At 38.4% G+C, this 27014-nt stretch overlaps 1 protein-coding gene across 1 annotated transcript in view; it reads right to left on the bottom strand.

Moving 5' to 3' along the window:
* The window catches only part of MTUS2 (microtubule associated scaffold protein 2), a 3916139-nt gene that overhangs the window by 131419 nt on the left and 3757706 nt on the right, over positions 1-27014 (bottom strand). Inside the window, exon 15 of the mRNA XM_044073264.1 lies at positions 14645-14764. Coding sequence (XP_043929199.1) covers positions 14645-14764 — 120 coding nt within the window. The remainder of the gene's footprint in view (positions 1-14644; positions 14765-27014) is intronic.

Raw genomic sequence — 27014 nt, forward strand, 5'->3', positions numbered from 1 at the left:
CTGTCAGGGTGCATTGCAGATGTGAATGTATGTTCTCTGGTCTCCTTTCTGATTCACCCACTGCTTCCTGGTACACCTCCAGTTCGCCTATTGTACATCCAACCCAGTCCCCCCTTGGCAAATTATTACATTACCCGTCACCCCCCCCCCCATATTCCCCACACACCATCCATCCCTTCTCTGGTTGATGGCCCATGGCACAGACAACAGAACACATTGCGTACTATACATATCTCTGGTACCAATATGGTTGTGAGGACAACCCTAGCATATTTGATCTTCCACATGCTGTACTTCACGCACATAGGTACATGCAAATACTTATCTTTCATGATATGGTAGGTAGACCCGGGTAATACCCATTCATCTTTGGGCCGTCCAGACAAGGACGACTTGGAAAGCGAATGGGCAGTTATTGAGCGAATGCTCTGACCATTGGTATGGTTGCCACCTTTTCAATTGGCCAAAGTGGGACATTTTCGGGACACACATCAGATTTTACAGGCCGACACATACCCACGGTCATTACAAAGGACAGTGCTTTACTTTTATGCTTAAGTGAAAGCTTATTCTTGTAGCAGTTTAGTTGCTTATTCTGTTTCTTGTAACATTTAGGTATTTTAGATACAGAAATAACTATTTTATGGAACTATTACATAAAATATGGGACATAATTATGTTCTACAATCGCAGGACATTTGCTATTTGTAATATATGTGGTAAGGACACAACTGCTCAGAGAGGGACTGCCCCTCACAAAGTGGGACAGGAGGTAACCCTAAACATTGGACTAGGCTTAGCAAAGGGCAGCGGCGCACAAACATGCTGCTTTTCGCTTCCACTTGGTATAACAATCAACACTACAATGGAATACGGGCACGGGGTTTTAAATGTTATTTGTTCAAGGGACAGGGGCTCAATATTCAGCTACGTGCCTTTGTGTTTACTTTTTATTTTGGGTGTTTGCAAAGCTGTCTTGTATGCTTTGCATACATTTCAGTATCCACAGACACTGACAGGAGTGATTACTATTAGAGGCAGGCTGTACTAGCCAGCATTTTACATTGCGCGTCTGCAGCTGACATGTTCATGCCTCCGTGCAGTGCTTAGACACGCCCCCTGCACTTGCACACATTTCCTATGTACGTGGACATTGCGGCAGCACGCCTTCATTAATATGCATGTGGTGCTGCTGCCCCATCTCTATGCCACACAGTTGGCGCAAGGCTAACGCCATCCTTGCGCTGAGCTTCATGAATCCCGGGGACTGTCATTAAGACCCGGCCAGCATGTAGCCTTCAAACAGAGCTGCCACACTAGCTCTGCTTTTTCTAATAAGTACTGCCAGGCCCCCTCTTTCAGAACAAGATATTATATCCCAAATAAATTTAAATGTTTGGCCTGGGTGTTGTATAGTATGCCTAGCAAGGGCATTGAATTCAAACTTATCCCTGATGTTCCTTACCTGCTCACCTATTCTGACTTTAAGTTTTCGTTCGTTTTTTCCTATATAGAAACAAGGGCATGTATCGCACATTGCACCATACACAACCATCCCAGTATCACATAAGCCCTTAAATCACAACCTTAGTTTAATATTATTGATTTTAACTTCATTACTCTCAAAAATAAAGGAACAAAATTTGCATCTCCCACATTTATGTGTGAAACTAAATTCTGTACTATTCACATTACACTCCAATATATTCTTTAGATTTCGACTCCTCTTATACACACAAATGGGTTTAGCACCAATGGAACCCCTAATGGTACTATCACTCATTAGAAGTTCCCAGTTTTTACTCAAAATGTAAAGAACATTATTAGAGTCATAAGCAAAGGTGGTAAGAAAACACACTTTTGATAAACCCTGACTACAGGCCATATTAAAATTACAAATAGCTTCTGTGGATGTAGCAGTATAAACCCCACCTATACCACCCTGATGTGGTGTAAGAGTTTCACGGTTTGATGAAGGAGTACTGGTCTGTAGATCTAAGATAGGCTGAAAGTATTCCTTCTCTTTTCAACTATTTCACCCATGATGTTTTCGGTGAGTTCCCTGGGGTAACCTCTCTTACAAAACATGTGTTTTAAGTTATTATATTCAATTAAAAAGTCATCCCATAGGCTCACCTTTCTGACTGCTCTAACAAATTGGCCTTTTACCACACCTTGTTTTTGGGAAAAGGGGTGGCAGCTCGTGAAGTGGAGAAAACTGTTAGGTCTCCTTTCGGTGTATTTCAGCCACAAATCTATTAAGTACATAATCTTTTTTCAGTAAAACATACAAATATGCTATACTAGTCTCTTCAATGGTGTGTGTAAATTGTAAAAAGGAAGTGGTAGCATTTATATAATCCAAAAATGGATTAATCAGGTTCTTGGGCGCCTTCCATAAAATAAATGTAGTCAAGGAAGCGGGTGTACATGTGGCAGTCTGGAAAGAAGGTGGACTGTGTCAAAAACCTCCTTTCCCATTCCAGTATAACAATGTTAGCATATAACCCACCACATGGCGCACCCATGGCCACCCCCTGAGCTTGCAGATAGTATTTCTTATCAAATAGAACAAAATTATTACGCAGCACCAAGTCCAATAAATGTACCAACATAATACACCTATCATGTGGTAGACCAACTGAAAAAAAATATTCAAAAAAACATTCTGTACCTATATCATGTAGAATTACACTGTAAAGATCCTTCACATCGATTGTAATCAAAACATATGATTTATCAAACTTGATTTCATTTATCTCCCTCAAAAAATCCCTGGAATCTTTACACAGCAAGGGTTCCCTTTTAAGTAACTCTTTAGTTCAATATCTAGGAACCTTGCCATAGGGTTTGTAATGGAAGCTCTCGCATCCACAATAGGGCGCATAGGGGGCTGGCATAAATTCTTATGCATCTTGGGAATCCCAAAAATGACTGGTGTAACAGGAAAATCAGTAGACAAAAAATGTAATTCGTCTACAGAAATAAGTCTTTCTATAACTAGGTCTTCCAAGTGCCCTCTAATTTTTCTGTAAGCCACATTCAACTCATTTAAGGAGCTTTCTATATATGTAGGGGTGTCAATGACTTCATACATTTTGCTAATATAGTCACTCTGATGCATTAATACAACACTGCCCCCTTGTCGGGTTTCATAGCCCTTGTCACTTAAATTATTTGGAATCATTAAGGACAAGCCACTTTTCTGGGTGCAGTACGCTCTGATGTCAATTTCACAAACTTTTTCAAAAATGTCCAACAGGGGGTGTAAAGGGGGATTGTAAGTACTAGAAACTTTTATTGGGAGGATAACCTTCTCAACTCCCTGAAAGAGTAAATGCAAATTCAGTTTTCTCACATATTGTTTGAGGTCCATAATACAATCAACTACACTGACCGATTTAGAAGGTATAAAAGAAAAACCTTTTGCCAATAAATCACACAGATGCACATCTAACTGCAATTCTGTAAAATTATAGACTTTAAAGTCCTGTGTGCTATTGACACTCACAGACAAGGGAGGCAAATGAAAGACATTAATCATAGATACAGTGGTAGAAGGTATACTACAATCAACAATATCAGACCCAGAAAATGCCAAACCAGAAGGTATTAAATCTAAATGCTAAAAGCACTGCATGGATGACTAACATAGGTTTTCTATTCTGGCTTTCCCTGTTGGGTTTGCTGGTTGTATTTGAGCCAATGCAAGGCACAGAGCTGTTTAAGCTGTTTTAAATTATAGTGCTATATATGTTGCTTGTAGGATGTACTTTTTATAAAAAACATTTTTTTACTTTTTATTTTCTACTATACCTTTTAACATATACTTTTTTAAAAAAAATGTTTTACAGGATGCATACATTTAATTATTTATAATTGCTGACTTTTAAAATAATGTATGAGTTGTGGTTACTATTTATTTATTTGTCCTTCTGGAGGGAAGTGATGTCACATAAATGTATTTAAAGGATATGATGTCTTTTTCTGCCATCTGATGAAGTTCCATGTTAATGTGTACTTTTGGGGACGAAAGCGCTTATAGTGGCTTAATCCTTACTTGGTGGACTTTTTGCTTGCTTTCCGTGTGATTTGGATTATCTACAATAAACATTTTGAAGAGATATCCGTTTGCTGAGCATTTTCTTGGATTTTATAATACAAACTAAACACCCAAGAATGACAGCAGTATTGTTAGCATACACTAGAAGGCAATCTCTCACACCAACACTTTTAGATCAGTTTCAAATAACAGTCTGCGATTCCTTGAAAGAACAGGCTGAACATTACCAGCTGGCACATATGCTAGATAATGGCAGTGATGAAAAAGATATGAAAGATGACAATTTTCAAAAAGCTATTATGCGCTCCTTTTTAGATCATTTGGAAGGTGTCCCAGGTGATATTAAACTTATTTATGAAGAATCTTCAAATACACTCACAGAGTTAGTAGATAAATTGCTGGCAGCATGTATTATGTGTAAAGATAATGCTGTTCATAAGCAAAAGATTTACACTCCTCGTTCTGCACCCATTGTTAGTGAGGTAAGGGGAAGGGGACATGGGAGATGGATTAATCAGGGACAGCAAGTCCCACAGCAGGTAACAGAACAATCATATCAAGGGTATGTTATACATTGGCAACAACGGACAGCATCAGCTCCCCCAGCCACTCAGTTTGCTTCTCAAGTTAATCAATCTGTAGATGGTCCTCCAAAGAGACAGCTTATTTGTTATTTGTGTAAACAGGTGGGTCATACTAAAAATGATTGTAAATATTATTGCAGATGGCACCAGGAACAAGAGGCAAAGGGTAAGTTTCTTACCGTAAAACATTTTGATAAGCCACGTGTACCATGACAGCAACAGGTAATGCAGCCAGAAATACAAACACAGCAGTACACTTCACAGCAATATGTGATAGAGGGTAATAGGGGACTACAGCAGCAACCCCTATATACCACAAACACTCAACAGTCAGTATTTCCAGTACAGCAAAGGGATGGTGTGACACCTAGTGTCAATGTACAAGGTAATATTGTTAGCACACAGGATACAACTGTTCCTTCTGACTTTGTTCCTGAGGGTTCAGTAAATCCTAATTATCAGCAGCAAATAGTCTTGCATCAGGAACTCAATCAATCTTCTTATGTTGACTGTGAAGAAGTTGAAGAAACACTGCAATTATGTCCTTTGCAGTCCAATACCACTGATGATTCGGGGTGCGAAGCAGAAGCACTATAGGGGTGTGACCCCCCCCCACCCAAGTCTCTTTCTTGACTAACTTCGAGAAGGGGAAAGACAGACAACCACTTATTAACATTTGGGTAGAGGGGAATCTGTAGGAAGATGCTCTTCTAGATACAGGAGCGGCTGTCTCAGTGACAGGTAGGCATTTGCCTCCTGACTTGTCTAAACGTGCATGTATTTCAGGTTTTAATGGCTCTGGATGTCTAGCCATAGGTAGTAAACCTGTACAAGTACAATTCTCCGTCAAGGGGAACCAGTGAAAGGGGTATTTCTGATGCATAATTCTTGCACTTCCACAATCCTGGGAATGGATATATTGTCCAAACTGGGAATTGTCATAGACCTTCCTAATGGCATTATATGGCAAGGACAAGGTCCAATGTTGTGTATGATTGAGGCAATACATGCATCAACCAGTTCTGAAAAGGGCCATACTATCAGCCCTACTGAAAATGAAGTATGGTCAAAGGTAAAACAACAGTTCCCTACTTTGTGGTCTCATGGGCCCACAGACTGCGGGAATCTACAGGAAGCAGTTTCTGTAGGTAGTGACGAAGATTTCATTCCACCGTTTCAAAAACAGTATCCAATCCCAAATGAAGCAGAAACAAGCATGCAAAACTGCATACAATGATGGCTTGACGTGGGAATAATTCAAAAGGGAAACAGCCCTACAAATTCAACCATATGGCCAGTTAAAAAGAAAGATGGCACTTACTGTTTGGGTATTGATTTACGAAAGGTAAACCAATTTATGACTCCTTGGGCTTATCTGATTCCAGTGGTCCCAGAGCTAGCAGCAAGAATAAAACCACAAAGTCAGTGGTTTACAGTCATAGACTTAGCTAATGGTTTCTTTGCAGTACCACTGCAGGAAAAAGATTGGCAAAGGTTTGCTTTTACTTTTCAAAATGAACAGTATGTCATGATGCGGTTACCGCAGAGGTTTCAAAACAGTCTGGTTATATTTCACCAAATAGTTGGAGGAATACTACAAGGTCTAGAATCTGATGATTCTGTTTTGCATTACACTGATGACATACTAATACAGTCTGAAACAAAAAAAACAGCATTTAGCTAAAGTGATACAGGTCCTTCAAACACTGCAGGAGGCAGGGTTTAAAGTTAGGAGTGAAAAAGTGCAATTCATGTCATCTGAAGTAAAATTTCTAAGTACTCCTTGTTCGGAGAGGGTGCAGGGAATTTTGCAAATGGATAAACCGGTTACCATTCCGGATTTGCACAAATTTCTAGGTATTATGAATTATAATTGGGAATTCATAGAGAATTATGCCAGCATGGCAGTTCCTCTGCATGACATACTTTCTAGCCAGAAAGAATTACCCTTTCTGGAGTGGGGACCAAAGGAAGATAGCTTTTTGTGATTTAAAGGCAGCATTGGCCAAGGCTACAGAATTAGTAGCTCCAAGCTTAACACGTCCTTTTGTGTTACAGGCAGCAGCTGGACCCAACACACTCTCTGCTTTTACAGGAGTAGCCTCATGGCTCTGATGCTAGAATGGAAAAGACTTTACGCCCCATTACATTCTTCAGTAGAAAGATGACACAACCATGCCTTCAGCAACTTTTGGCCATTTATTGGGGTTTAAAACAAACAAAATACCTAACAGCTTTCTCCAATGACATTATAGTACAGACACTACATTATGCCATACAGGCTTTGGTAAATGAGACTCGGCTAAATAAACTGATTGATGACGTCAGTGAAGCAGTGTTTGCAAAATGGTTGGCATTATTTAGTGTCAAGCAAGTTACAATAAAGGCAGGAAATATGTATTACTTATCTAACTTCATGGGATATGAAGGAAAACGACACAAATGCATTAGGCACATTTCAAATCCAGGAAAGCCCATTCTGTCTCCTGATTTTCAGGAAGACAGGCTATCCATCTTTGTTGACGGCGCTCGATTTTGGGGCAATGGACAATATCGGACTGGATTTGCAGTAGTCGCAGAAAACCCTTCTATGGGACAGCTGACTCTGATTCAGTTACCGGGACACATGTCTGCTCAGCGAGCTGAACTGGAAGCAGTTCTTTATGTGTTACAGCATTTTCCACCTGTCAATATCTTTTCAGACAGTGCATACATAGTTAATTCTCTGCGGCTGCATATGTCTACATGTGCAAGAAGAGGGTTTGTTGATAATATGGGAAAACCACTCACGCATGCTTCTGTGTTACAGACTATTTGAAATTTGGTTCGTTGTCAGTCCCTTGTGGGTTGCTACAGTATCTTAAAGGTAAAAGCCCATCAAAAAGCTACAAATGAAATCTTTCAGTTAAATAACTATGCTGATCAGATGGCAAAAAAGGCAGCCAAGGAAGGAATGCAATTGTATCCTACAGAACACCTTTCTGGTGTACCAAATAAAACCACTGCAGTACACGCAATACAAACATTTTCAGCTCAGAATTTGCAGCATGACTTGCTGCAGATCCAAAATAGGTTTGGACTGCATGAAGAGTTAGAAAAATGTACTCTTGTAGGAAAAAAAGTCCACGGCAATATTATGCAAAATGTTTTGAATACAGTTCTATTCTTCCTTATATACCGTACCAACAGGCATGACAGTTAGTGAAATTTAATCATCAGGTATTGGGACATTTGGGGACACAAAAGTTATGGCCCATTGTAAAGAACAAGTACTGACATCCACAGTTAAAGAAAATCTGTGATTTAATGCATGCTGAGTGCTTAATATGTTTGCAGGTTAATGCTCAATTGAAAAAGCCACAGTTACTAAGGGTAACTCCAGTGGATGGACCTTGGTATGCCATCCAAATTGACTTTGCAGGTCCATTACCCCCAGCTAAAGGTGGGTACAGGTATCTTCTAGTGGTAGATAATGTTTTTTCAAAATGGGTAAAAGCAATTCCTACCAAAACAATGACGGCTAAGGCTACAGCAAAAGCCTTATGGAAAAACATTTTTTGTCATTGGGGATGGCCACGAGTTATCGAATCCGATAATGGGCCACAATTTGTCAGTAAACCGATGAAAGCTTTGCGTGATTTGCTTGGTATCCAGCAATGATTTCATGGTCCTTACCATCCTCAGTCCAATGGGATTGCTGAAAGAATGAATAGGACTCTTAAGGAACGCCTTAAGAAAGCCTGCTTGGAAAAAGGTGTAAATTGGGTAAAACATTTCCTGGAATTTTGCTGGGTGTCAGGGCAACTCCACACAGTAAAACAGGGATTTCACTTTTTGAAGTCATGACAGGCAGAAAAATGCTTGTACAATTGCCATTCGATCCTACTGTTAGTACAAACAGACCATTATTAGAAATCGCACAGCATCAACAATGGTTAAAGGATATTTCTGAATTGTGCTAAAGTTTATCAAAAATGCAAGCATTCAAATTACGGTCAAAGGATCCTGTTATGCCAGAAGAACACCTTCCCTCTGGGACACAGGTCTTAGTCAAGATGTGCCAGACAGATGGTCCATGGGATAGTAATTGGCAAGGACCCTTTGAAATAACTGCTCAGTTAGGACCTCTAGTGTACAAAGTTAAAGGAAAGAAAAAAAGCAAAATGATTCTTTTTCATAGAAATCAGTTAAAAGTCATTGTTACTTCATGTTTTGTGGTTTTTTTTGTAGACTCATGACAAATGCCAAGTCTGAAACAGTTAAAAAAGCATCTATCAAAACAACTTTTCAGATTAATACCTCTTATGTGAAGAGGTTATATTATTGTACATAATGAAGATTCTGTTTGTTATTGTGCTGATTGTACTCACTGCAGCCCTTGGGGTAGAGTGTCAAACAGGAAAAATGCAAGTTTGGGAAATAAACCATGTCGATAATACTGTTGAACTAGGTTGGCATGGATGTGCATTGGGAGCCTCCAGACACTGGACCCTACCCAATTTGGCTTTGTTAAGGGCAGATCTTGCCTCGTAAACCTAGTTGACTTCTTTGAAACAGTTACCAAAGCCATAGATGAGGGCAAGGTAGTCCACACAGCCTACTTGGACCTCACAAAAGCCTTCAACACAATACCCCACTCGGGCATCATAAATAAGCTTACCAGCTTAAATATCAACCCATATATCACAAGATGGGTTGCAAACTGGCTACCCACATGGTCAGAATCGCAGGTGCCATGTCCGAATCCAAACCAGTTACAAGTGGCGTCCCACAGGGCTCAGTTCTGGGACCTCTCTTGTTCGGTATATACTTCTCTGAGGTTCAGGCTAACACAGGGGGATTATGGCTGACAAAGTTCGCAGATGACTGCAAACTGGGGGCCATAATCGACTCTCCAGCTGACACAAGCATCCTCCAAAAGGGTCTCACAGAGATGGATGCTTGGTGCCAGAGCCACATCCTCAAGCTAAATGCTAAAAAGTGCATAGGCATCCCCTTTGGGAAAAACAAGGTGCCCACAAATTACCACATAGGTGGTAATCCATTAAGTACAGAAGAAGTAATTAGAGATTTGGGGACCAACGTAGATAGTAATCTCTCCTTTGATAATCACGTTGCCAAAGTGGTTAGAAAGACCTTCTATATAGCCCACCTTATCACGAAAGGGTTCACATCTAGATCAAGAGAGGTCATTGTGCCCCTCTACTCGTCACTCATCAGGCCCATAATTGAATACAATGCCCCTTTTAGGACGTACCTTACCCGACACCTGCAGCAACTGGAGAGACCCCAAAAGTACCTCACCAAGAGGATCATGGGCTGCAAACAGAAGTCCTATGCAGCTCGACTAAAGAAACTCCAGCTCTACTCAGCTGCTTACCGCCTACTCAGAGGCGATTTATGCCTGATGTACAAAGCCATGTCAAACCCAGAATTAATGGACATGCTCCACCTCAAAAAATCCAAGTCCCTTAGAGCTACACACTCCAGGGACTTAAACCTCAGTACAAAAATAAATAGGACATGCTGGAGGGACAGATTCATTTTGCAGAGGCTCCCCTCACTCTGGAATAGAATCCCAATTCATGTTAGACATAGCCCCTCGCTGACCCTCTTCAAGTGAAATCTGGATGCGTGGATGGGAAATCGCAAATTCACTCCTGGGATCTCTTCTGTGTCCCTGCTAGACAGAGGCACAGTAAACTAATCTTAAAGGGTACCTTCTGTGACCTACTTTACAGAGGCACAGTAGGCTAATCTAATAGGGAGGCGGAAGCCAAATACACTCTGGCTAGGCTTATAAATGCCCTAGGGCAGATAGCCTAGTATCTACCTATGAACCTATGAACCTATGATGGTTAACCTAAATAAATCGGAAAAGGTTTCAATGTGTACAACTGAAGTTGAAAATGGACAGCCATTTTCCATTTTTTAATTGAAAGGAGGGAATTGTGAGAGTAACAAACAGGTTAAAAATGGATTTCAGTGGATTTTTTCTGAAAATGTAAAATAAATATTCTGCATTTCAGTGTGTAGAGTGCACTTAGTTTGAACTATTGGCAAAACATATAGCTTGGCATTCATTGTTATTAGGAGTCAGAAGTAAAATATTTTATCTTGTATAAACTATGCAGTTTGTGAAATTTATTATTTACACGCAGGTCAAGACAAACTCTTGTAAGCAGCTGTGTCTCATCAGCAGAACGTGCGAGATAAGAGCAAGGCAGAGGAGTCATCCTTCAGGAACAAAATGTTTGAAATATGGAAAACAAACTGTCAGCAGACCAGCTTCAAAGGAAAGACTTATTATTCTGGCAAATTCTCTAAACTGCTGATGCAGGCAGGAAAGACACTATAAAGATTGGGACTTTTTCTTTTGTATCAGAGACTTTGATTTTCCTGTCCTTACAGATCTGATGCTGTAAGCTGAAGTACGGTTTTGTTATTTGTGTATATCTTTCATTGTTAAGCTAGATGTGAAAATACCTCGTATGCAGTAAATGAATGTCATAACAGCAGAACTGACTCTGTGTTTTCATTGAGTAAAGGTACAGACTACCTGAATAGTGTAGTTATAAAATTTTACAATAGGCTTGATCACCTTTCCTCCTAATTATGCATAACATTGTCTGGACAATGTTTCAAATAACCTTTTATCTCCAAGACACGATTTACAAGATGTTCCCTGGTTTTCCAAAACACTAATGGAGAACTTTTAAAAGCACTCCAGGTACTTGGTTACACAGTTCCAAATGTATTAGATTGAGTCTCTTGTGGCTGCAGGTGTTGCTGACATGACTGACTAGAAAGTTACAGTAATTTTGATGACTACCTTTTAATGTACTTTGCTATTTCTTAGCAGATACAAATATTTACTCACACTGCTCTCTTTTCAGGGGTCTTCTAACTATTACAATAGAAATGTAAAATAAAAACAAGGAAGAAAACAAAACCACCACTAAGTCATTCTATATTGTAAGCTTGTCAATAAAATATTACGAGACGGAGCCTTCACTGAAGTCCACTCATATTAAGCCCTCAATAAATACTTCCTTGTAAACTAAAGTATAACTTTTCTTGGACACTAAACATCCCTGATACAACTTTTCCTGAAAGACTGATCTTTGTGTGCACTTAGTTAGATTATATATATATATATATATATATATATATATATAGAGAGAGAGAGAGAGAGAGTGAGAGAGAAAACTGGTTTATCATTTCTGAGGGTGAATTACAGTTTCAATTATTATTCTTGGAGTGGTGTCTAGTTATACTTTATGTGCCCAGAACTGGAATTTGTCTTTTGACTAGTTAAAATGTCCTTCATTTCATATTTTCTGCTCCTGCCTCTCATTGTGAATTATCATTTTACACTGGGAAAAAAAGTTTTATACATTTTGTGAAAAAACAATGTGTAAGCAACACTGACACTCATTGGTAAGGATTGTGTTGATAAAACCCTGCAGAGCTCATGGAAATGCTAGCACTGAAGTAATGTGAAATCTAGTGGATATGCTCTTCAGTCTCCTCCTTGACCAGAAGAGTTTCAGAATCATGGTCAGGACCCCGGTTTTCTGTTTTACCAGGAAAAGTACCACTAAATACCAAATTTGAAGTATCTTAAAAACATGAGATTTACGGAATTTTGCATTTTTAGGTCAAAGGACTTATTCATCACATCCAGTATTTCTTCTTACATTTACTACTTATAGTAATGCCAGTTTACTTTACTGAATGTTATATACACCAAATATGTTTTGACTTTGCATATCTATATATATATCTATTTATCTATCTATGTATCTATCTATCTATCTATCTATCTATCTATCTATCTATGCTGAAAAATTATAATAAAATCATGGTAATGACCATAAATTACACTTAAAAATTGTGGGTATAATTCCAGGATTTTGCTTTATGAAAATGGAATTAAATTTTTGTAAGGACCATAAATCAGAATCCCTTATTATCATACATGACACACAGCATGAAAGAAAACCCTTTGCAATCGCCAGTAATTCATCTTTATGGAGAAGGATAGCAGTCGGCTGATGTGTGACAGTCCAGAGTGACACAGTAAAACTGGACAGATACGAAGTTTCAAAAATAAGAGATAAGGCTAAGAATGCAGAATACAGTTTTAACTACACATGCCAATAATATTGGCAGCAATTATGTCATTTTCATGGATTTACACAAGGCTTTTGACTCTCCTGAATGGTCTCTTGTGTGGTTTTAAAGAAATACAGAAACAGGGAAGACTTTATCTGGATTTAACAAATGCTACAGCATGTCTCATGAGTACAGGTTTACACTAACTGGCTCACTTCCAAGTTGTTCACACTGCCCAGGGTTATCAGGTAAGCCTGACTCCTGCCCCCCATTCTTGCAGTACTAGCAACGAATACCTTAACAACTCACAAAAAGCAAAATTGAGCCCAGGAAGTTATATCAACAGTCAACCCAGACACACTAGCTATAGGCTGCTTCACATAGGACTGTGTTCTACAGGTAACCCAGCCTTTACTGTATACATTACTTATATAGGGCAATATGTCAACCAGGACACACTAACTACAGGCTGCTTCCCAGCCTCCAGAGTTTACATAACTTATACAGGGCTCACAGGATATGTTTACAGATGTGTCAAATGATTCTTCCATTGAACATGATCTGTGACACACAAAAGATACAGTTGGGAGAGTTCTCACCAGGATTCATGGAAAAACGTAACTATTAGGGGTCCCTCTTCTCAGATATAGCTCTAAATTGTTCTGTGTTGTATTATTGATGTTTCAGAATGTCAAACCTCATATGGTTGAGACTATATGATTGACATTTCGAAATATCAACAAGTCAACAACTACAACAAAAAATGCTGTGTTTTTTGAGGATGGAGGGCTCCCTGTACTCACTACATCCCCCTGCTAATTACACATATTTCAACTCCGAGATTGCACTACAGTGGAGAAAAGGGCAAATTTCCGGATCCCCAATGTACTCCAATCTAAATGCAAACATTATCTCACCTAACGTTTGACGCTTCAGAACATTGATCATATATTTTCAATCATATGAGGTTCAACATTCTGAAACACAGATAAAGTGATACAGAACCCCCTAAACCACTTGACAGGAATCTCTAGCCCCTTCTATTTAGCTCCAGAAGAAGCCCGCATGATGGAAACATTGTAGTGAAATATTTATTTTTTTGAAGATCTGTCCAGTTTAATCCTATCAGGTACGATACAGAAAGAGATGAATATCTTACTGAATTTTATTTGGGACTCTCATCCACCCAGACTGTCTTGGAACAAAATTATAACTGTTACACAAAAAGGGAGATGGAAGTTCCCAAATTTACAAGTTTGAAGTGTGGTCTTTGTTGCCTTCTTCTTGTCTCATGTTCTGCCAATAATGCTGGCAGCAAAGGTGGCCATATTACATATCAAGGATTATCCAACAAATGAATACAGCTATTTATTGACTTGGTTTTTGATTGGTGCTTAAGAAGTACTAAATCAGACAACTGTTTACAGGTGTAAAACAATGAATATGTGTTTAAACAATACAAAATTGAAAGTTTCAAACCAAAAGAACATGCTATATTACATATGCAGAGATAAGCAACTCAATAAAATTGCATTCAACACTGGAAAAAATAAACAGCTCAAAAAGTCCCATGTAGATAACCTGCAAGAAGGAAAGGATGCTTGGCTTGAAAGCTCATAAGCCACAGATAATGACATATCCATAACAAATGGTGATGACTGGTGTCCATACCTTTAAGATAATGGGTTAAAGGCCTACACCACATCACTCTTTTTCAATATGTAAATAATTTGAGAAAGTGGAATTACAGTGTGTTTTTAGTACAAAACTGCAAATAAAGTCAATTTGTTTACCACAGGTGAAATTCATAAAAAAACTTCTGCCTAAGGAATGAATGGCAATGGTTACATAATGCAGTAATTTATTCTTTGGTACTAACCAGCTTTTCCAGTTCCATTATCTTCTTTTCCTGCTCATGGATTCGGTTATTCTTCATTTCCAGCACTTGTTTTAAACTATTCATGTCCTCTTCTAAGTGTTGATAGGGTGCTAATGCAGTCTGCAGGAAAACACACAGTTACTGAATAAGTATCATGGATAGACAATGAGCATTCCTGTAAAAGTGGCTCCTCTCACAGTTCAGTGCTCTTCAATGGAATACGACAGAAATGCTTTTATAATTCTGTAATAATGCTTAACACATGGCCACCAGTTAATACATTGGTGCTGATAACTGCAAAAAATGTTGCTCTTTCAACAGGCCACATAACTACATTTATGCCCAAAGCTGCAGAAACTCAGAAGCAACACTTCTTAGTAGTAGGTTATACCTCACAATAGGTTGTTCTGAAAAATTAGAACAGAATCCAACTTATGTGCCAAATCTGCAGCCCCCGCTCACATATGAATTAAACCACTTATTCCCCCAATTTTTTTAAATCCTGTTATAAACATAAATTATATTTATGAGAGTAAGTAGGCAATGACTGTAACAGAGGATTGCTTGCTGTATGACAGTCACATGCTTAGGTATGGGGCATGCCTTAAGGCCAAAGGCCAAGCACCTTTCTTTTCCTATGCATGCAGTTATCACACAATAACCAACAACATGAAGTGCTTTAAGGCATCTGTAACCCTACTGGTGGACAAAGACTGAACGCTTTAGCTTCAGTTGTTCTAGGTTCAACCTACCAATGACCGGAGTTCGTCCATAGGAAGTCACTGCCAGTGAGTTGTGCCAGCAATGATGCACTTTTTGGGGGAAGTTCCCCCTTAGTTGGTGCAACCGTGCAGTTGGTTTATATAGTACCTCCAAAATAATCCAAATAACCCAGAACTAGAATGTCCTGGCTTAGCCTCGTCTGCTGTGAGCTTAAACAATAATATAAAGCTTATTCAGCATAAAGATAATTCAGTAATAAAAATCCAGTCGATGTGTTTAGATCCAATAAAGGCAGACTTCATGGTTTAATCAGTGGTAAATCTTTATTGGGCAGATAAGCACTGTTATGTAAAAATCCAGGTTTCTATACCAGCTTTTATTTTCCAAACACGTAATTCAAGGTATTACTACATTACGTGTTAAAAGATGGAACAATGAAGAGGAAGCTCACTGGCTACTTAATTACATAGTTAAATGTCATTGGAGAAAGCTGATCTGGATATGGCCTTGGATATTATTCTTGTTGATGGAACGGAGCTTAGCCAATTGTGGTAGAAATAGGGGGCTTAAAGTGTATTGCCAGCGACCCAGAGGAATGGGTGGATGGTGTTGTAATAATATATATGAAAGAATATAGTGGCTGTTTTGGGCTGGAATACATATTATTTGTAATTATTGTCAGAGTCAATGCACTTTTGCTAGGGCATCATCAGATCTGCGTAAAGGATGTAACTTTCAAACCATTAACGAAACACATTTATTGACTTATTTTATTTCAATTTATTCGTCTAGAATACAGTGAAATATGGGGACGAGGGTACCATGTTTTTAGTATGTAATTGTTTAGTACTGCTTATTAAGGTCTAAAGTTGTCCAATTGGCTACATCAACTTGAATAATATCCAAGGCCATATCCAGGCCAGCGTTCTTCAATGACCTTTAACTATGCAATTACAGTAACCAATGAGCTTCCTGTTCACTGTTGCATCTCTTAACATGTACTGTAGTAAACTGAATTACATGCCTGGAAAATAAAAGCTGGTATAGAAACCTGGATTTTTGTTACTTAACAGTGCTCACCTGCCTAATAAAGATTTACCACTGATTAGACCACAAAGTACTACCTTTACTGGATCAAAAAAAACATTGACTGGATTTTTATAACTGAATTATCTTTATGCTGAATAAGCTTTAAAGTATTGTGCAAGCTCACAGCAGACCAAGCTAAGACACGACACTCTAGTTCTGGGTTATTTTGATTATTTTTACTTTTAGTTCTGGCCTCTGTCGTCCTCATTGGGATAAGGGGGTTTATATTAGCTTGGGTATTCCTGATATGAAGGGCCCCATTTGGTGTGCCTTCTACTTTTCTGATGTATACCTCCTGGTAACCATTTCTGATGCAGATACAGCCCTACCACGGTGCTGAACCATGAAAAGGTGTGGCCCAACAGCATGCTGTCTCTGTGTCCTACCACACAGGCTAATAAGGCATCCTAGGGGAGCAGCCTATACTAATTTGCCATGTGCTATCACCAAGAAATGTCTGCAGTAAAGCATTTATGCAGCTGAGTGATTCAGAGAACTACTTGGCTGCATAAGTTACCTTCACCACCTGTGTTAATGAACATGGCCAAAAGCTCATAGTCACCCGATATTGTTACAAGAAATTGCTGGGAAACTCAGTGATAGATAGCATCTGGGCATATGAATGTGTGAGTGTATGTGTGTTAGTGTATGCAGAGGTAAGAATGGTGTAAGTTGAGTGTTTGCATGTGAGTGTGTGTGTCTACCATAGAGTTTCCAGTAGGGTATCAGGGGACAGGTAAGGTGTGTTTGTGTGTGTGTGTGTGTGTGTGTGTGTGTGTGTGTGTGTGTGTGTGTGTGTGTGTGTGTGTGTGTGTGTGTGTGTGTGTGTGTGTGTGTGTGTGTGTGTGTGTGTGTGTGTGTGTGTTGGGGGGGCTATCATATCTCTACACTCTCCTAGACTAACAAGGAAATCTTAAAGATTAACAGAAGAGAGTTTTACAGCATGAAAGACATGGGTTGGGGGAACAGCAAACACCAGACACCAGGGATGACTCTTTATATTGTGCATTAAAGGCATTTTACAAAAATTCAAATCCTGTACCCTCAGCACTCACACACAGTACTTTAATAAAGAGTTAGCTATCTGCATCACCACATATAGCTCTGACATATTACCTAAGTCTTTGAAAAGAAAAGTTAAAGTAAAAATGGATGTGTGAAAAGATTCAAAATCTGTACACAGCACGGAGAAGCCTCAACTTTCTATACTAACCAACGACATAATAATTATAAAACTATAATGTGTGGCATTATTCAATAATTACAACAGACCATGAGTTACAAGAGACAGGGCAACTATAACAGGCCACAGCAGGAGCAATCTGTAAAATTAGGGACATTAGAGAGAGATTGGTGTGCATCCATGTGGAGGAGTCTTCGGAACAAAGCCAGCAAGAACACTAGATGATATTAGGGAGAATGTGTAAAGTATTCCTTGCACTCACTTAAAAAAGTCCGTTAACAGAGCAACAGGTCTAGCAGTGTGATGTGCTTTACAATGAATAAGAAGAATGAAACTCTAGTGTCTGACATTACTGACCTGCTGCAAGGATCTGTGATATACGAGGGCAGCAACAAAAACATAAGAGGAGACACAAAGGGTATTCTGTCAACTTAGGGACAGCTAAGAGGTATGTCAGTGTGTGTGTGTGTGTGTGTGTGTGTGTGTGTGTGTGTGTGTGTGTGTGTGGGGGGGTAAATGGGGGGGTGCCTGTATCAACACAATGCAATGGCCATGTTGACTACTGCCGGACAGTGGGGATTTTTACTCATAGTAGCAATTCAGAGACATGCAAAGTAGCCAGTAATGAGGTATTTCCTCACTGCAGCTAATGTCTGTGAATCATAATTTCACGCATCACATAAAAAGTGCCTTTTGGCCACAGCTCTTACAACCAGTGGTGGGGTTATTTCTGAATCACTGGGTGAGTCTCTTTTAAATTATCTACTGCAATTTTGACAGTAGAGAATTTAAAACCTTAATTACCTTGGAAAAAAATATAAAAATAGTTAGAGAAAAGTTGGCTTTATTTGCAGATGACATTATTTAGTACCTGACTGAACCAGAAAGGGTCATCTCAGTGTTGTGGAATATTCTGAGGCAGTTCTGTTTTTTTTTTTTGGGATATAACATTAATGAAGATAAAACAAAGGCTATAGCTATAAACTATATGTCCATACATGAATTGGTCCAACAGTATCCGTATCTATCTTTCTTCTGTTTCCATGCCATGTGGCACATCTGGCAACAAGCACCCTTCTGCACTCGTTTCTGTGGCGGTTATGGGTTTTACAGGCTCAGGTTGCTAGCCCAAGGCCCAACCCTCCATGGAGGGTGCACCACACACACTTGCACACACTCACACCTGGGCCAATTTAGAATGTCCAGTCCACCTACTGTATTTCTTTGAACTGTGGGAGGCAACCAGTGCATCCAGAGAAAACCCACAAGAACAAGGGAAAACATGCAGACTCCATACAGAAGGCACCCCTGCTGAAAATTGAACCGGAGAACCTCTTGCTGTGCGGTAACAATGCTAACTGCTGCACTACTGTGCAGCCCTCACCCATATTTATGGGGACATGTTACAATGGAAATAATTAGGAGTATGGATTTAAAATGATTTGGGTATGGCAGATTAGGATATTTGCGAAGAGACTTAAAAAAGCTAATATAAAAATTGAGAAACTGAAAGCTCTTGCCCATTGATATGGATAGCAAGATACAAGCAGTGAAATTTTTTTCAGTCCCTTTAGTTTTATACACAGGTCAGGCATATTTTTATCAATGAAAGAAGAAGGTGTGGACAATAACTAATAAAGAGTTGAAGGAGAAGAGGGCAAGAGTCAAATGGGATAAGATGATCCTCCCAAAAGGGCAAGGAGGTTTAGGATTACCTGATTTGAAGAGATATTTTACAGTTACATAATTAAGGTTCTTATACATAACAAGCAGAAAGCTATGGGCTTTCAATAAAACAAAACGTTTTATAAGATGTGACATAGGATCAAATGTATATGACAAGAAACAACTGTATAAAAGTTCAACCTGTCAAACAGTGTATGCATGTAACACAAATGCTGGAACTAGACATTTAACAAAAAAGATGTTATACATAAAAGATGAGAATAATAACTTTTTAATACAATGATGATTTCTTTAATGTCTTTAAATGTAAATGGCCTCACAGATAAATACAAACAAGAAAAGGTAGTAAACTATGTTCAAAAATTTAGAGTGCAAATATAGCTATGTTACAGGAGACGCACTTAGAAAGGACTGAACAGGTGAATTTGATAAAGAAATGTTTTCTGGATGGTTAATCAGTGGAATAAGTGGAGCAAAGGAAAAGATGAGTACTTATATTAATTGCAAGAGGAGCTCCAATAGTGATAGAAGAAGATAAAGATAACAATGGCAGATTTGTAGTGCTAAGGGGCTACTGGCAATGGAGGAGGATTACACTGGCATGCATTTACATTCCACCTAAAACTGCTATAATGGAGCTTAAGAAAATTCTGGGAGAAATAATCAGTTTTCAGCAAAGAATAATACTTATGGATGGGGACTGGAATTTGATTGGAAGCAGTGAAGATGTGTCTGGGAGGCACAGACGGGAAAATATAACAAAGGAGGGTAGATTTTTGAAAAAAAAAAATTAAAATCTATACTCCAGTAATGTGCTCACCTAGCAATTTGTCTCTCCCTTACTGCTTTACCTCCAAGCTGCCATTAACACTCTGTTTAACTTGATGCCGTTAGTACCTTCATGAAATAAAGTAAAATGATGCAAGCAGGCTACAGGAACACTCCAACACACACTTTATTACAGTAAAGTAAGCGCTTTCGTTGGAGAAAATACTTCAACTTCTTCAGACTAAAAATGCATGAAATGCTGCATTGTACTTAAATACAAACTGTTACACTAAGCAGCCAATGTAAAGGCTTAATTAATTATGATGTCACAAATAACATTAAGTGCTTAATTAATGGATGAATTTCTATAAAACTATATAGATTTATTTAACCTTATTTAAAATTATTTAAATAAAACCTCACAGCTAAAGTTAAAATTCTTAAAGTCACAGCTAGACATAGTTATATGTTAGTAATATAAAAATGATCAATAACACCAGATTAAATATTTAAAAACAAAATTGCATTGACAAAATAAAATAGAATAAATCAAATGCAATTGATTCTTAAAGAGGGTGAATGTTATATCTAAAAACACCAAAAGTTTATAACATTAATTTGAAATATTTCGATATATAAAAACTTAAGCACTTAAAATTCATCAAAACTATGTAACCAGCTACCTAGCAAGTGCTTTTATTTTCAACAAGCATTTAATAGACAAAGCCTCATACAGCCCTGGTAATATGTGGGCTGAAGTGCGGATATGCCATTCAAATTCGGACTCTTCCAGTCTGAGCTCCCAAGGGCCTCCTCTTATATTGTGCTCTACTTGCTGTAAAACTACAAATGAAAATCTACGACTAAGATATTCCAAAATGTGTTTTGCTAAAGCATTGGTAATTAAATTCATGGCATTTCCTTGGTAATATTAATAATTTGGATTATAATGACAATTTGGTGTTTCTTACAGTAGACATTAAGGATCTGTATACTGTCATTCCCCACCATTTAGGTGTAGAATGGGTTAAAGATTTCCTTCATTTAAAAGGTATGGATGACAAAGATATTTATATTATAGAAACTCTCTTGGAGATTGTTCTGACTAATAATTTTCTTTGTTTCAATAACCAACTACTTTTACAGAAAAGTGGGATAGCCATGGGTGCCTCATGTGGAAGTAGTTTTGCAAACAGTGTGATGGCCTATTGGGAAAGGACATTGCTGTTCAATAACTTGAAGTTTAAGGAACATGTAGCCTGGTACACTAGGTCCCAGGATGACATGTTCTTTTTATGGAAAAGTGATGTTGGTTTGATTCAGCCATTTATAGCCGAAATTACATCTTTGACTAATTTTTGGACTTCACTTTTCAAGTAGGCTGCGAGGAAATCAACTTTCTCGACATCCATCTAAGCAAAGATAGTTTCAACCATAGATTTAGAACAACTATCTTCCGTAAGCCAACTTATTCTAATGCCTTCTTACATTTAACAAGCTGTCACCCCCAACACCAAAAAAAAAAAGCAGTAGTCAAAGGGCAAGCTGTTAGGGCAGCTAGAATGGTGTCTGATTACAAAGACTTTCTGGTTGAATGTGACCTACTTAAATCTATGTTCTTGAAGAGTGGCTACCCTTCAGCATTGATTGAACAAATTTTTGAAGAGGTCATTAATAAAATAATAGTTGGTCATTTCCGCCCCTTGGTACATAAAGGATACAATTTAGTTTTTGCACCACAACATGAAGATTTACCTTCTGATGTAATAAGGGACCAGAGTTCTAATCACTCTATTAGATTCCTGACAATTTATTCCTTGGACTCACAGCTCATTAGGGATATTATTACTAAGAATTGGGCCTTTATCTCAGGTGATAGTTGTCTTAGGAAGATTTTAGGACAGGCCCCCCCACATTACCTTTAGAAGAGGCTCCAACCTGAAATGCCTTGTTGAGAGGACCAAAAAGGTAGTCAAAGGGTGTCCGGGCATTTCAAGTGTGGTAGATGTCCTCAATGTAAACACATTAAAGTAACTAACAAGATAAAAATTAGGGACAGAATACATTACATTGATGGCAAGTTTAATTGTTATTCCTAGGGAGTAGTTTACGGGGCCTTATGTGACAATTGTAACACGTACTATATTGGTAAAACTGAGAGGAAGATCAAACAAAGAATTTATGAACACCAATATAGTATTAACAAAAATTTAATTACCAATGCTTTAGCAAAACACATTTTGGAATATCCTAGCCATAGATTTTCATTTGTAGTTTTACAGCAAGTAGAGCACAATATAAGAGGAGGCCCTTGGGAGCTCAGACTGGAAGAGTCTGAATTGGAATGGCAAATCCGCACTTTAGCCCACATATTACCAGGGCTGAATGAGGCTTTGTCTATTAAATGCTTGTTGAAAATAAAAGCACTTGCTAGGTAGCTGGTTACATAGTTTTGATGAATTTTAAGTGTTTAAGTTTTTATACATCTAAATATTTCAAATTAATGTTATAAACTTTTGGTGTTTTTAGATATAACATTCACCCTTCCTCTTTAAGAATCAATTGCGTTTGATTTATTCTATTTTATTTTGTCAATGCAATTTTGTTTTTAAATATTTAATCTAGTGTTATTGATCATTTTTATATTACTAACATATAAGTAACTTTAAGAATTTTAACCTTAGCTGTGAGGTTTTATTTAAATAAGGTTAAATAAATCTATATAGTTTTATAAAAATTCATCCATTAATTAAGCACTTGATGTTATTTGTGACATCATAATTAATTAAGCCTTTACACTGGCTGCTTGGTCTAACAGTTTGTATTTAAGTACAATGCAGCATTTCATGTATTTTTAGTCTGAAGAAGTTGGGAGTATTTTCTCCAAAGAAAGCACTTACTTTACTGTAATAAAGTGTGTGTTGGAGTGTTCCTGTAGCCTGCTTGCATCATTTTACTTCAGTTTTGCCTTTTTTTCATTGTTGTTTTGACCTTCATGAAATAGCATCAACAGTGCCATACACCCTACGGAGCTTCAGACAGCTTGTGTTACTTCACAAAACTTACGGCCTTCTTTAATGGCTCACTAGAAAGCCATTTACAATGTACAGATTTGTTTTCCCTTGTATTTAACTGAACTCTTACATTTTTTACTTGCAGGGAAAGCACGCTACTGGAACCCCCCCACACACACACACACACACACACCTGGTCCTTCCCTAGTGATACTCATTTGTCAATCTTAAGTTATATCTTAAAATATAACTTATATACAAAATATAACTGATTATTAAGTAATTTATCAGTGTTGACAGACCTTTTTCTCTCTCTGTTACTGTACCGTGCTGCTGTCTTTTAGTCCTCTGTTGTTGAGTGACAACTGATTGCTTTTGGCTCCATGGTCATCCTTGGCTCATCTCTGCTCCATTTGCCCTCACTACACTTGGGCTCTCTCCACTCTCCTACCCTGCCCCCAATACCCACCCACCCCCACTACCTCTAAATTTATATCCAACTAACCACTCCCACTACACCTTCAACCAGTCCCCAAACTTATCTAATCTCTCTCCCAAACTCCAACTTCCAATCTCCTTACCCCTCTTACCCACTGACCACTTATCCAACTTTGGAAATGCATTCTACCACTAACTCACAACACCCTCTATACTGTCAAATACTACTTGTACTCCTCCTCATCCTACTATGTGCATACTACCAAACCACCTATGAAAATCTATACCTTCTCGGTTATGATTACCCTAAAGCCTGTACCACAACTACCCTACCAAGTTGTACGCTCCCAAATAAATTAAACCTCAATATTTCAATTTACCAGAAGCCTTTTATCAGTCACACAAATAAAGCCAAAGATTTACCTAACTCTGCCAAAACTAGATGCTATCTATACTTAGTTCTTAAATTTACCAAAATTGCAAGTATCCAGGCTAAAATACTAAATGATGGTAACATTCACCCTAACCCAGGCCCACTAATTAACATCTGCAGAACCAACAATCCACCCACCCCACCCACCTCCAGCACAGATCCTTATCTAATCTCTTAGTAATTCATTTGAACATTATATGCTCTCATAGCTACACATAACCCAGACATTCTTGGTCTTTCAGAAACATGGTTAAAACCTACCATAGCAGGCAATGATATTCTCCCTCCAGGCTACAACATTCTAAGGTCAGATTGTTTAGGAAAAAAGGGTGGAGGGGTAGCACTTACGTATAAAAACACCCTTGACATGACCAAAGTAATCCATGACCTTCCCTCACACAATAATGCAGAGATCTTAAATCATTAAAATGAAAATGAACAACAGGAGACATGTCAATACTGTCTGTGGATACATTCCCCCAAGTAATAATATAGCTACCTTAGAAGCCATTTTCAATGGACTATCTTCCTCTAATCCCCAAGAAACTATCATTCTAGGGGATTTCAATATAGACTGGAACCTGTGTTTCTCACAATCCCCAGCCAATCACACTAACCTATATGGGTTCTCCCAACTAATAAAATCTTCCACTAGACTCAATAAAAATAAGAGCAATATAAGTGTCCTAGACTGGATACTCACTAACCAACAACCTCATAACTACATCTACAGAACCCTCCCAGATGACTTAAGTGATCACCTCCCCATCTTTATCATAAAAAAAACAAAACTAATAAAATCAATCAGCCCATTTATCAGTCAATCAGGAATAAAAAGAATTTTAACCCCTACAGCTTCCAATCTGATCTAATTAGTTGTACCTGGTCTATACTCCGCCAGCTGCCACTAGATGAAGCTGTAAACCACTTTAATTCCACCTTTCTCTCTATCCTAGACTCACATGCACCCCCACATACTTCCAGACCCAAACCTAAGCCAGCACCTTGGCTTACCAAAAATACCAAAATAAAAATTTCAGAAAGAAACTCAGCCTGGTCCAAATGGAGAACCACCAAATCTGTTACAGACCAGCTCTACTACAGCAACTTAGGAATGACACAAAGAGATCCATTCTAAAAGATAAAAGAGATTACTTCCATAACCTACTAATCAAGCATCAAAATCAACCACAAAAGTTTTGGGCAGGTATAAATAAAATACTAAGACTGGCAAAGTTACCACACCTTCCCCCTCCACTCCAGAAGGAACTAAAACTGATAATCTACCAGATACTTTCAATAAATACTTTACTGACACCATACTCACCCTAGCCAAAGAACAGACACCTCTACTGATGGTCTGGACCTAAAAGTCACCAATAACAACATTACCTTTAGCTTACAACCAGTCCCCACCAGTTACATTAGAAAACTCTTAACTAAACTTAAACCAACTGCACTGGCTGCTGACCGGCTCACAGATGAATACTTACAACTGGCAACTGATGTCATTGCTTTCCCTATCTTGATCCTAATAACTAGGACAATCACAGAAGCCACCATTTCCAGCATCTGGAAGGTATCACATGTCATACCTCTCCATAAAGGTGGAAACTCTCTAGAGTTATCCAATTATAGGCCCATAGCCATCCTCTCACCATTAGCCAAAATTATGGAAAAGTGTATTCATAGCCAACTTATGCACTACCTAATCCAGAACAAACTTCTCACAAACCCACAACACGGCTTTAAATCCTATCACAGCACCACAACAGCATTGCTATCATTCACAGACTCCATCAACCAGAATAGGAATAATGGCAAAATCTCATCAGCACTCTTTTTAGACCTTTTCTAAAGCTTTTAGTATGGTCAATCATAACAAGCTATTACTCTGTCTTCATAAACTTTCTTGACACAACCAAACTATCAACTGGTTTCAACATTATCTACAAGGTATACATCAGGTAGTGATCTGGCAAAACAAACTATCCACCCTTCTACCTGTATCATTAGGAGTTCCACAAGGTTCCATATTAGGTCCTCAACTATTCTCAATCTTTGTTAATGCTCTACAATCAGCTACCCCTGAAGCTACTGTATACAATATGCAGACGACTCTACTTTGATCTGCTCAGCCAATTCCCTCCCAGAACTCCAATCCCATTTAACTTAGTAGAAAACTGGTTCTCTAGCTGACATCTTCTACTAAATGCTAATAAAACCAAGCTATTGCTGTTCTCCCCAACCTACCGCTCATCTCAGGTCACTTTCAGTATCACAACCAACAATGGTACCATTATATCCCCTGATAGCCACACCAAACTACTTGGAGTACTAACTGACAACAATCTGAAATTTGACCTACATGTTAACCAAATAATCAAAAACACCAATAAAAAACTGGGCTCACTCTACAGAAACAAAGCCTTCTTAACCCCTTTGGCCAGAACCAAAACAGTACACCTACTCTCCTCTATCCTATATGCCTCCCCCATTCTCACTAACCTCTCAAAAACCACACTAAATAAATTAACCATCTGCTACAACCATATCACTAGATTCGTTGCAGGATATACCTACTGCACACATCACTGTTAAAATCTAAAACTACTAAAATGTCTTGCGTTCCCCAACCTACTTCTCTATAATCAGCTTACTATAGCACATAGAATACTTAACCAACCAGACAGAGTACCGGGAATACAACCCTTAATTATTCCTCACACCAGTACCAGACCACTGAGATCTAATGACAAATTAATGTTAAAGACCTCTAAATACTGCAATCACGCCAGTGATTCAGTATTCTCCAACTACATAGCAAAAACTTGGAACTTGCTCCCTCCTGCCTTAACCCTAGAACCCTCTCTAATGAAGTCTAAAATTGCAGCCAAAAATTATTTCACCAACCACTGGATGTAGCTGCACTAGCCCAGGTTAATCTCCTTCATTATACCTCTCTAAGCAGCTCCTTGCTTTATATTTTTTTCTCTCCTCATTTCTACTGGCATTTCTAACCAGCTAGTATACTAC

Source organism: Protopterus annectens, chromosome 5.part1 (assembly GCF_019279795.1).
Source record: "Protopterus annectens isolate FY-2018-M chromosome 5.part1, PAN1.0, whole genome shotgun sequence".
NCBI classification, from domain to species: Eukaryota; Metazoa; Chordata; order Ceratodontiformes; family Protopteridae; genus Protopterus; species Protopterus annectens.